Here is a 12420-nt window from a genome sequence, read left to right as displayed (position 1 = left end):
AACTATTTTGGAGAGAGTCAGATGCATGTTGACTAGTGCGGGGTTAAAGAAGGTGTTCTGGGCTGAGGCTGTTTCGACAGCAACATATCTGATAAACAGATGTCCTTCGACAGCGTTAGATATGAAGACACCTGAAGAAGTTTGGTCGGGACATCCACCAGATCTCGACAAACTGAGAGTATTTGGCTGCATAGCCTATGCTCACATTAGGCAAGACAAGGTCGAACCTAGAGCTCTGAAATGCATGTTCATGGGATACCCTGAAGGAGTCAAAGCTTATAGGCTATGGTGCCTAGAGCCAGGTCACAGGAGGTGTATCACCAGTCGAGATGTAGTTTTCAATGAAGCTGAAATGGCTTTTAAGAAAACTGATGATGTTGGTCGAAGTACAGAAACATCTGACGAAGAGCTGGAACAGGTAGAGATTCCTGTTGAGGTGGAGCATGTTGATGCTGAATTGCATATCCCAGATGAAGTCGAAGAAGAAGCAGAAGATGCTGAAGTTGAGGAAACTGACGATGACTACCTATTGTCGAGAGATAGGTCGAGAAGAGTCATCAAGCCACCTCAAAGACTTGGATATGCAGATCTTATAGCTTATGCCTTAATCTCTGCAAGTGAGGTTCTAGACGAAGAACCTAGAGACTATAAGGAAGTTATGAGGAGTCGAAATAAGACTGAATGGCTGAAGGCCATGGATGATGAGATGAAATCTCTTCATGATAATCATACTTGGGAACTGATCAAGAAACCTGATGGGGCAAGGTTAGTCAGCTGTAAATGGATTTTCAAAGTTAAGGAAGGAATTGAAGGAGTGACGTCGAAAAGATACAAGGCAAGGTTAGTTGCAAGGGGTTTCACTCAGAAAGAAGGTGTCGACTTCAATGATGTGTTTTCTCCTGTTGTGAAACATAGGTCCATTCGAATGCTGCTTGCCATGGTGGCACAATTCGATCTTGAACTGGAACAGATGGATGTGAAAACTGCGTTCTTGTATGGTGATCTAGATGAAACGATCCTGATGAGGCAACCTGAAGGGTATGTCGAAAAGGGGAAGGATGATTATGTGTGTAAGTTAAAGAGATCCTTGTATGGGCTGAAACAATCTCCTCGACAGTGGAATAGGAGATTCGACAAGTTCATGGCACGCATAAGTTTCATTAGAAGTCAGTTCGACCACTGTGTTTACTTCAGATTTCGACCTGGTAATTCATTTGTTATTTTGTTGCTTTATGTGGATGATATTCTCATAGCAAGCAACAGTGTCGAAGATGTGATGAGGGTGAAGGCTGAACTCAATAAGGAGTTCGATATGAAGGATCTGGGAGCTGCTTCCAGGATTCTTGGAATTGACATTCGAAGAGATAGAAAGAAGTCGAAGTTATGCCTATCTCAAGAGGCATATCTACGGAAGATTCTTGAAAAGTTTGGTATGTCGAATTCGAAGCCAGTTGTGACTCCAACAAACCCTCAATTCAAGCTGAGTATTGATCAGTGTCCCAGTACTGATGTGGAAAGAGCCTATATGAATAGCATCCCATATGCTAATATAGTTGGTTCTTTGATGTATGCTATGGTTTGTACTAGACCCGACATAGCATACGCAGTAAGTCTTGTAAGCAGGTACATAGCGAATCCTGGAAAGGCTCACTGGCAAGCATTGAAGTGGATTTTAAGGTACATAAATGGGTCTCTGAATAGAGTCCTAATTTATGGTGGAGCCTTGGGTGAAGATGGTAAAGCAGTAATCGAAGGATATGTCGACTCTGATTATGCAGGTTGTATGGATTCCAGGAAATCTATTTCTGGATATGTTTTCACTATGTTTGGCACAGCAATTAGTTGGAAAGCAACACTTCAGAAGGTTGTTGCTCTATCAACCACTGAAGCGGAGTACATTGCATTAACTGAAGCTGTGAAAGAAGCATTGTGGCTTGAAGGTTTTGCGAAGGAGCTGAAACTTCAAGGTCGAGGTATCACTGTTAAATGTGATAGTCAAAGTGCAATACACCTGTCGAAGAATTCAGCCTATCATGAGCGAACTAAGCACATTGATGTGAGGCTGCATTTCGTCAGAGGAGTAATCGAGCGTGGAGAAGTCCAAGTACTGAAGGTTTCGACTGAAGACAATGCTGCTGATATGATCACCAAGACATTGCCGAGTTGCAAGTTTTTCCACTGTATGCAGTTGATAAAGCTGCATGAAGAAAGCTAGTTTGTTCCCTTGATGTTGTAGAGTTAGATCCAAGGTGGAGATTTGTGAGATTTTGGATCGAACTCTAGTATGGCCGAAGGGTAGCTTCTTGGTTCGACAGGGTTAAGCATGAAGTCGAAGGTTGTTCACATGCTTGTGTCGAAGATGCTAGGGTTGTTAGCATGTTAAATTAGGTTTTAGTGTTTAAACCCTAATTTGTTAAGTTAGCTTGTTTATTAAGTTGACTTGTGTAATGGGCCTTGTGGAAAAAGCCCATTAGTTAGTATGTTAGGTTTTATTATAAATAGCATACTAGTCTCTCATCATTGCTAAGCTGCAAATCCTAATTTAGGGTGAAAGAGGTTATTTGTTATTCTTGTAAACTTGTAATCTTGTTTTAAGAGAAAGTGAAAGAATAGCAGTTATAACCAATTCTTGTGTTCTTATTCTCTTCCCTAATTCCCTATTATACTTTGTTATTGGTATCGTTTTTCACAACAGAACACCATAAGATATGGTGTACTTGAGAGAATTATGGAACACCGTATGGTAGTGTACATTTAAGTGAAATAGGAAACATCATATAATATAATAATAGTTAATATTATTATTATTATTATTATTATTATTATTATTATTATTATTATTATTATTTTATAATAGTTATAAAATATAATAATAATAATAATAATAAAATATATTTATTATAATAATAGTAATAATAATAGTTATAATAATAATATTACTATTATTATTATTATTATTATTATTATTATTATTATGTAGTGCACTTAAGTTGAGCATTTTAGGTTGCAGCTCAAGTGGTTCTATAAATACAATTCTTGTGCATATGTTTTGTTACTTGATGAATTTAGGTTTGTGAAACACTATCGTATTTCTCTCTCATTCTTTCTCAATCGAAGCCTTCACTCATAGCAGTTAGCACTGAGAATGAAGGTTGTCTGTTCGCTCGTGATGAATCCTCCGATTTTTGCATCAAAGTTGTTAATCACCATAAGAGATAATTGTTCTATAACTGATCATGTTCATTTGTAAGTATCAACTAAAGGGAAATTTTTTAATTTCTGTTGCGTGTTGTATCGCGATTTCCCTTCAATAATTCCAACTCACACAATCATAAACTCTTTCGAAATCTATTTTCAAAACAATGCAATCCTACTTACTCTTCTAGCCAAACCCACAATCTCGCCAAATCCAAAATCTATTTTCATATGAAAAGATGATTGACACAAGTTATATCAAAAGTTATAGTAGAGAATTCAAACAAATACAAATAAAAAAGAAAAATTTATAAAACTAAAAAAATAAACAAACCACGTCAAATCAATTCCAAAAAAAAAAAAAACATCTTTTCACTCCAATCTTTTTTTTTTGTGTAAGCAAGAATATTATATATGAGAGAACTAAGGGTTCTCCAATCTTGATACACAAGAACGGAAGAGTCCGACAAAAGCGATATTACAAACCAATTACAATTACGACATAAAAGACAAAGGGTCTTTGCTAAAATCGTAAAAGTTACAATTGGAATAAGCAATGTCGCCAAAGGAAGACCACCTCCAAATAAAAATCTTGATATTCCAAACAATATTGTTAATGTTCCAAACGTCATTCCTAAAACAAACGCATTTCCTTGTCATCCAAATAATCCAACAAGTGGCTAACAAAAACACCCCCAATTTGCATAAAAAACGGAATGCAAGCTTCCTCGTTCCATCTCGGGTAATCCACCCACACACCAATTTCCTTCCAAACAACCTTAATCACATCACATTTGAAGAATATATGTTCCTTATCCTCCAAATTCATATTACAAAAAAAACAATTTAAGTTAGAAGTAAGAAAATTAATACCTCTATACACTAAAAGGTCTTTAGTAGGAAGCCTATTCACCACGAGTCTCCAAGCAAAAGCTCTTATCTTAAAAGGAACCTCCATCTTCCAAATCTTCTCCAAAGCCTCTTCATTCCTATTCAAGGGACTAATAGGTGTGCGGAGAAGAGCATATCGATGGTAACACGAAGAAACCATAAAAAACTTCTCCGAATCAAGAAGCCAACACACGAAATCTTTGTCCACATTCAAGCCTCCAAAATTCTCTAAAAGAGTCCTCAAAACCGCTAACTTTGATGACAAACCCGCCTCCTCCACCTCCACCTCCGAAATTCCTAAATTTCCCCATATCCACACCCCGTCACGCCATCCTCCCATAGCCGCTACGGACACTTTTTTCAAAGAAGAAAAAGCAAAAAGCTCAGGAAAATTCTCCATCAAAATAATATTATTTATCCAACAAACTTCCCAAAAAGGAGTTTTAAAATCATTGTCCACTTTAAAACCACAATTAGAGACCAAAGGGTCCTTAACAAAAGGAGTAAAAGAACTAACTTTTAATAAATCCCGCCACCAAAAAGATGAAGATGAGAATTTGTATGAATCTTCCCACATAAAACATACATACTTACATCACCATAACGAGCCTTCAAAACCTCGCACCACAACGACTCCCCTCCCCCCCCCCCCCCCCCCCCCCCCCCCCCATAAGCAATCCTCCATCTCCACTTATTTAAAAGAGCAAAATTAAAATCTTTGATATCTTTTATAGCTAAACCTCATTTTGTGTAAGGCAACGTCACAACTTTTCACTCCAATCTGATCGAAATTGTTATTAAATAATGTAAGAGTTTCCTACCGTTCTATCCAAAATCCACTTTCAAGTAAAAAAAAAAATACTTCTTTCCTTCCACAATTTTCACGTTTGTTATTTTTATGAATATAATTGTTGATTTTTCTTACCATTCAATAGATTACATCTGTATTTTTATTTACAAGTTTATAGCATTAGTATAAAACATTGAATCTAAAAAATTTTAGATGTAGATTTTTTTGTAGTTATGCTACACGCACTCGCATTCACGCAGTTAGGTAGTGATCATTTGATCAAAATAAAACGGTTCTGAGTTAAGTTGTGAATTTTAAATTTGATAAATATTAAAATTTATATTTTTCTGAATAATCAAATCTTGATCGATCTGTCACTAATTCTGCAAATGTTTGGATGCAGTCCTATCTTTAAGGAATCCAATTTTTAAGGGTGTTCAAAATTATATACTACCTCCATTCTTTTATATAAGAGACCATTTATTATACATACCAGATATCAAATACATTAATTATACAATAAAACAAAAAAGTAAAAATATCTTAAACAATATGGTGGAACTTAGATCCTCCCTTGCTTTTTAGATTTAGCCTCTCTTATTTTTCTAGTTTAATGATTAATTGTAAGGGAAAAAAATAGTACAGACTAGAGAGAAAAACAAGATGATACCTTTTTGTTGCTTCTTGCTTGTTTGTTACCACCAAATTAATTAATGATGATGGAGTTGTGTACTATTTTAACACAAATTGACAATTAATTAAATTATTAAAGGTGTATGTGGTAATTCAATTTGTATGTTAGTTTAACGGTGGTTTAGAGTTTAATATTGCAATAATTTTTTATATTTTTTCATAATTTATTAATTTAAGTAATTTATTTATAATTATTCACCTACTTAATTGCTAAAAGTATTGATATCTTAATAGTAAAATAATAATATATTATAAAAAGGTGACAACGCAGGATAAACTTTTAGATCGCACAAGATGTATCAATATGATAAAAGAAAAACATAGATACAATGAAAACTAAATAAATTTTAAAAATAATAAGGCAGTTCAAAGAAACATCATTGAAAAACTCAAATAGCTAAAACCTTACTCCGCGACTTGATTTCAACCAACATAACCACCGACATATCAAAATCCATCAAGAGACACACCAAACATCTCATATCAAAAAAACAATCACAGAATTAAGACAAAACAATCTATTCACCATAGATTAAAATAAATGACAAAGTTATGAAGTCATTCAAAGTGCATGAATTCATATTTCTCTAACTAAAAATTATTTCAAGATAAAAAAAAACTCTTCTCCTCTATTTTTTTCACTATTGTTGAAAAATTGATAAAAATACTATCATTGCAGATAATCTAAAGAGCCTAAACGTGATCATGTCAAATCATAGTAAAATAACCCCGATTTAACCCTCCTACCTAAAGAGAGGAAAACTAAGACAGAAACATATGATCAGCAAGATAAATCGTCTACCAATCAAACCACTAAAAAGATCTTTTACCATACTAACAAAGCTAATTTATAAATGACAAAGAGACTACTGACTCAACTGAACTCCACACAAATGACTAGAGATTCCATAGCTTAAAGCAAAGGATATAAAATTATGAAGTCATTCAAAGAAAATGCATGAATTTATATCTGATTTACCTAAAAATTATTTTTAGTTCAAAAAATATTCTTCTCCATTTCTTTCAGAGGTAAAAATACCATCATTGTAGATAATCCAAATATACTAAACATAATCATGTCAAATCATAGCAAAATAATCCCTAGACTTAGCCCTCCTATCTAAAGAGAGGAAAAACTGAAATAGAAACATATGATCAACAAGAAGAACCGTCTACCAATTAAACCACTAAAAACAAAGCTAACTTACAAGTGACAAAAAGACTAGTGACTCAACTGAGCTCCTCACAAAGGACAAGATATTTCATAGGTTAAAGTAAAAGATAAAGTTCTGAAGTCATTCAGAGAAAGGGCGTGAATTTATATATGATTTACCTAAACATTATTTTTAGATCATAAAATACTCTTCTCCTTCACGTCTTTCATCGTTGTTGAAACACGGATAGAAATACCATCGTTGAAGATAATTCAAATAGACTAGATATAATTATGTCAAATCATAACAAAATAATCCCTAGGCTTAGCCCTTCTACCTAGAGAAAGAAAAAACAGAAGAAAAAATATATATATATGATCAACAGGGAGAACCGTCTACAAATTAAATCACTGAAAAATCTTATATCATACTAACAAAACTAACTTACAAGTAACAAAAAAAATCACTGACTGAATTGAACTCCACACAAATTACTTGAAATTCCATCAAAACTAACCATCACCCTCATTTAAACAAGTTTCTATATCGAAAAACCTTTCTTACATAAACTATAAAATTGTTGATAATAAACATTTTATATATATTAGTTAAATAAGAAATATTATTTTAACACAAAAAATTCATAATAAATTAAATAATTAATATAGTTTAAAATGTGATGGTTGATAACTACTCCCTTCGTATTTTTTATAAGTCAATTTAGGAAGAAAGAAATATTCTAAATTTTGAAAGGCAATCCAAGAAGAATGTTCAACTCACCGCCATCAATAATCCCATTACCTTCTTCTCTTTTATAGTAAAGCTGCATCATATGTTCTAAATTGATTTCTTCACCTTCTAAGAAAAAGAATAGAACAATTATTTTCAACATGACCCACAACAGTGATCCATTCTAGTGTATCAAAAATATCCAACCTCTTTCCAGTTTATAATCAAGGGTTATACATGTTTCACATAATAAAGACTATTAATTAAACTATATATATAATCTTCATATATATACTTTTTTTCAAATCAAATATATCATCAGACTCTATATACTAAATAAAAATAAATGCCAATGGTGAAAATATCATGTGCTATTTTTTTATATATTCAAACAAAAAAATTAGAAAAATATTTCATAAGAAAAAGTAATTTATAGTAAACATTTTTATTCCAAATTATTAAACTGGAATTAATATTAATCCATATTGAGGTGTGAATTGTATGATACACTAGAATGGATCACAGTTGCACATCACATGAACCAAAGAGAAGAAGCAATGAAGAATGGTGTGAGAGGAATTTGTGTTAATGGCATGAGAGTGTGTTGATATTGGTGCTTATTTATAAGAATGTTGGATTTAAAATAATTGATAACTGAACCATGCTAGTTATTTTAAATTATACTCGTTAACCATGCAAATTTAATCTCAACCGTTGGATTACTCATGATCGAAAATGAGATACGTGAATTAATATTATAATCACCCACGAGAGAGTTATGGGATTCCCATGCTCAAACTAGCTTCAATATTTTATTTCATAATGGTTTTTTTATTAGACATTGTGTGCCCTAATATTACTTTATTTGATGATATGAGTAGACATGTATTTGAATAGGAGAAGAAGAATTATAGTTCAAAAAGTGCATAAAAATAAAGTGAAATCAAAAAGATAAAGTGTGTAAATAATTTTGATTTACCATATCAAATTTATAATATAATATCGTCTCTACGGTAGCATTTTTTTCAAACAGTACAATAGAAAAATATAAAGAACCTATCATATTACTTTTTTTAAAGCATTTAAAAAACTTTAAATAAATAAAAGTTGGTAGACCTTGTAATTGTGCTCTAAAATAAGGACTTGTAACCATTGAATATGACCAAAAGTTTAATTGGGGGTATGTTAATTTGTTTTTCTTATCCAAGAATATTATGCTCTAAAGTACTTTCTTGAACTTTAATAGAAGATAGTTCAGAAAATAGTTTAGAAAATACTTCAGACTGTTCGTGAAAGATTTGAAGTAACTATTAATCTTTGTTGAAATTGTAACCTTTTGTGCCGAAATAGCATGTTGTTCGACAGAAAAAGAGTGTGTCAAAATAGTTTAATTTGTGTCAAATTGTATTAAATTTCGAAGTGTCGAAGCATGTTGTTTTACATAAGATTTCGACTTATATCAAAATAGGTATTTTGGACTTTTGTAATTTTGGGTAACTTCTATTCTAAGATATTGTTGTATTCACATAATTTTGCTGTTGCAAAGTGAATACGAATTTTCTACAGTTTTTGGGCAGAGAGAAACTCTGTAGAAAATATTCTTCTTCCTCCTTTTAATTTTTTTCAAACCCTAATTCACCTTTCCCCCAAATTCTCTTTCTTTCTTCTTTCATTGTCATTGTGTAGCGATAAGGAATTACTCAAAGGTTTGAGTTTAATTACAACATCTGGTATCTAGAGCACTGACTGAGCGATTCGTGGGAAGAAAGGAACGTTGGTAATGAATCATCCTAATGGACATTTTCCGGCGAATCTCCCAACACTTAAGGGTCAGAATTATGAGAAGTAGTGCAAGAAGATGAAGGTGGTTTTCTGTTATCACGATCTTTAGGATCTTTGGCAGAAAATGCAACAGATGAAGAAAAGGTTGAACACAAATAATTAAAGAAGAATAATTATAAAGCACTCTTTATAATTCATCAATATGTTGATCCAGATAATTTTGAGAAGCTGAGTGCTGCTGAATCAGCGAAAGACGTCTGGGAAATTCTGGAAAAGAATTTTGGAGGTGCAGAAAAGGTGAAAGAGGTGAGGTTACAAACTCACAAAAGAACATATGAATTTCTTTAGATGGAAGAAAGTGAAAGCATAACTGATTTCTTCAATAGGGTTATGAAACTAGTGAATCAAATCAAGGTATGTGGAGAAGTGTTGACATCAAGATCAGTTGTGGCAAAGATCTTGAGGTCATTGACTCCAAATTTGACCACGTGGTGGTAGCCATAGAAGAGACGAAAGATTTGTCAACATTGACAAAGGAAGAGCTTCAAGGGATGCTTAAATTTCGTAAGCAAAGAATGGATGAAAGAGTTGCAGGCAGTTCAAAAAGCAACGTGGCTTTGCAGGCTCAGTCAGCAAAAGAAAAGAAAAGCAAATGAGGTTTAAATGGAAATAAAGGTAGAGGAGACTACAACAGTTCGACTAGTCGAAATCAGCAAGAAGGAAGCTGGTCGAATTAGAGAAAGCCCTCGTACCAAAGAAACTAAAGAGGTAGTTCTGTAGGTAGAGGAATAGGTGGTGGTCTAAAACCTAACAAAAGTCACATTCAGTGTTTCAATTGTCAGAAGTATGGTCACTATGCTAGTGATTGTCCATAAAAACAAAAGAATCAAGAAAGTGATGTAAAGTTTGCAAAACATGAAAAAGAAGAGATGATGCTAATGGTCACAACAAGAGAAGAAGAGAGATTCAAGGACCAATGGTACTTCGACTCTGGATGCTCATCACACGTGTCTGGAAGGAAATATTGGTTTGTCAATATAAAGACCTTTATGATGAACACGATGAAATTTGAAAATGACAATACTCTAGCAACTGAAGGTATTAGTGGTGATGCTCTGATTATGAGAAAATATGACAAAAGGTCAGTAATCTCCAACGTGTTGTACATATTAGGCATAAAGCGAATGTTGCTCAACATAGGGGATTTGGTCTAAAATAACTACAAGGTGTCGATCAAAGACAAGATGATGAGAGTTGTCGACTCAAGTGGAAAATTAATCTTGAAGGCTCTCGTGTCTTTGAATAGAACCTTCAAGATTGAATTTAATGTGATGGAGCATAAATTCCTGGCAATTGCAGCTAGCTGAGATGAACGGATATGGGACTATACTAGGTCATCTCAACTTCAATGACAATAGAGAGTTGAAAAGAAGAAATATCGTTTCAGGATGACAAGAAATTAAAATTTCAAGAAAAGTGTGTGAGGAACGTGTCCAGACGAAGCAGCACAAGAACAATTTCAGCAAGAATGAACGAAGCAAGTCGAATGCAATCCTTGAAGTCATATACTCTGATGTCTGTATTCTAATCCATGTGGATTCGAATGGAGGTAAAAAATACTTTGTCACATTCATAGATGATTTCAATCAAAAACTGTGGACTTACCTGATCAATAAGAAAAGTGAACTGATCGAGGTATTTTCCAAGTTCAAATCTAAAGTCGAAAGGAAAAGTGGGCGAAAGCTCAAGATTCTGAGAACTAATGGTGGCGGTGAATATGTGTTGAAATTCTTTGACACATTATATGAAAAAGAAGGGATTATGCATGAGGTGGCACCACCCTATACTCCACAGAAGAATGGAACTGTATAAAGGAAGAATCGAACCATCATGAATATGGTAAGAAGTATGTTGAAAGGAAAGCATTTTCCTAAAGAATTTTGGGTGAAGTTGTGTCGACTGCGACATACATATTAAACAGATGTAAGACAAAGAAGCTATAAGGAATCACACCAGAAGAATGTTGGTATGGTGTCAAACCTAGCTTGAGTCATCTGAAGGTATTTGGATCTATAGCACATAAACATGTGCCAGATTATTTGAGAAGGAAACTTGATGATAAGTCAAGTCAGATGATCCTAATTGGATATCATTCAATTGGAGGATACAAGTTGTTTGACCCAGTGAACAAGTAAGTAGTGATAAGCATGGACGTGATCATAGATGAGCTTAAGGAATAGGATTGGGCTGAGAATGTCAAGAAGGAATCAGTGAGAATCTTATGTGAAGAACTAGCCACTGAAGTCAAAAGATAAGAAGTTAGATAAGAAGAAGTCAAAGGTGATGCAGGTCCAGGCCGACCTCAGAGAACAAGACACATGCCTACAAGGCTGCAAGAATGTGTGATTACATCAAATGATGTGATTGATGATGATGGTGAGCTGGTACATTATGCTTTCTACCCAGATGTCAAACCCGTCAAAGGAGCCGAGGCATTGAAGGATTCAAAGTGGATGAAAGCTATGAATGAAGAGTTAAAGTCCATCGAAGACAACAACTCTTGGTCACTTTTCGAATTTCCTCAAGGCAAGAAGGTAATTCATGTGAAGTAGGTATACAAGGTGAAGTGTAATCCCAAAGGAGAAGTAACTCGACACAAGGCTAGACTTGTAGCGAAAGGATTTATTTATAAAGAAATAATCGACTTCGATGAATTTTTTGCACCTGTTTCTAGGATCAAAATAATCGGGTTGGTTGTTAGTCTAGCAAACATGAACAATTGGTACATATGTCAGATGGATGTAAAATATGTATTCCTGAATAGATCCTTAGACGAAGAAGTCTATGTTGCACAACCAATTGGGTTTGTGAAACATGGCGAAGAGAGAAAAGTGTACAGGCTGCATAAAGCCCTATATGGACTTAAACAAGCTCCGAGTTTGAAATAAGAAGATTGACAGATTCCTGGGGGAGAAGGAATTTGTGAAGTGTACAACTAAACATGGAGTATATGTAAGAAGATGTAAGAGTGAATTTCTTATACTATGTCTCTATGTCGATGACTTATTGATAATAGGTAGCTACAAGAAAGAGATCGAATACTTCAGAGGTGATTAACAAGGAATTCAAAATGTCTTATCTGGGCGAACTTTCATATTTCCTTGGCATCAAATTCTACAAGAGTAG

General features: G+C 34.0%; 1 protein-coding gene across 1 annotated transcript; it reads right to left on the bottom strand.

The window, feature by feature from the left end:
* Positions 1-3829: 3829 nt before the first annotated feature.
* Positions 3830-4426, bottom strand: LOC131620118 (uncharacterized). The gene has a single exon (XM_058891138.1). The coding sequence runs from the start codon at positions 4424-4426 to the stop codon at positions 3830-3832; it is 597 nt and encodes a 198-aa protein (XP_058747121.1).
* Positions 4427-12420: the final 7994 nt, after the last annotated feature.

This window comes from Vicia villosa, linkage group LG7, assembly GCF_029867415.1.
Source record: "Vicia villosa cultivar HV-30 ecotype Madison, WI linkage group LG7, Vvil1.0, whole genome shotgun sequence".
NCBI classification, from domain to species: Eukaryota; Viridiplantae; Streptophyta; class Magnoliopsida; order Fabales; family Fabaceae; genus Vicia; species Vicia villosa.
Note: the sequence above shows the minus strand (reverse complement) of the source record. Positions and strands in the feature narration are given on the sequence as shown.

Bases quoted from the DNA above. Each gene is read 5' to 3' on its own strand.
- LOC131620118 (XM_058891138.1), bottom strand. From the start codon at position 4,426: ATGGGAGGATGGCGTGACGGGGTGTGGATATGGGGAAATTTAGGAATT.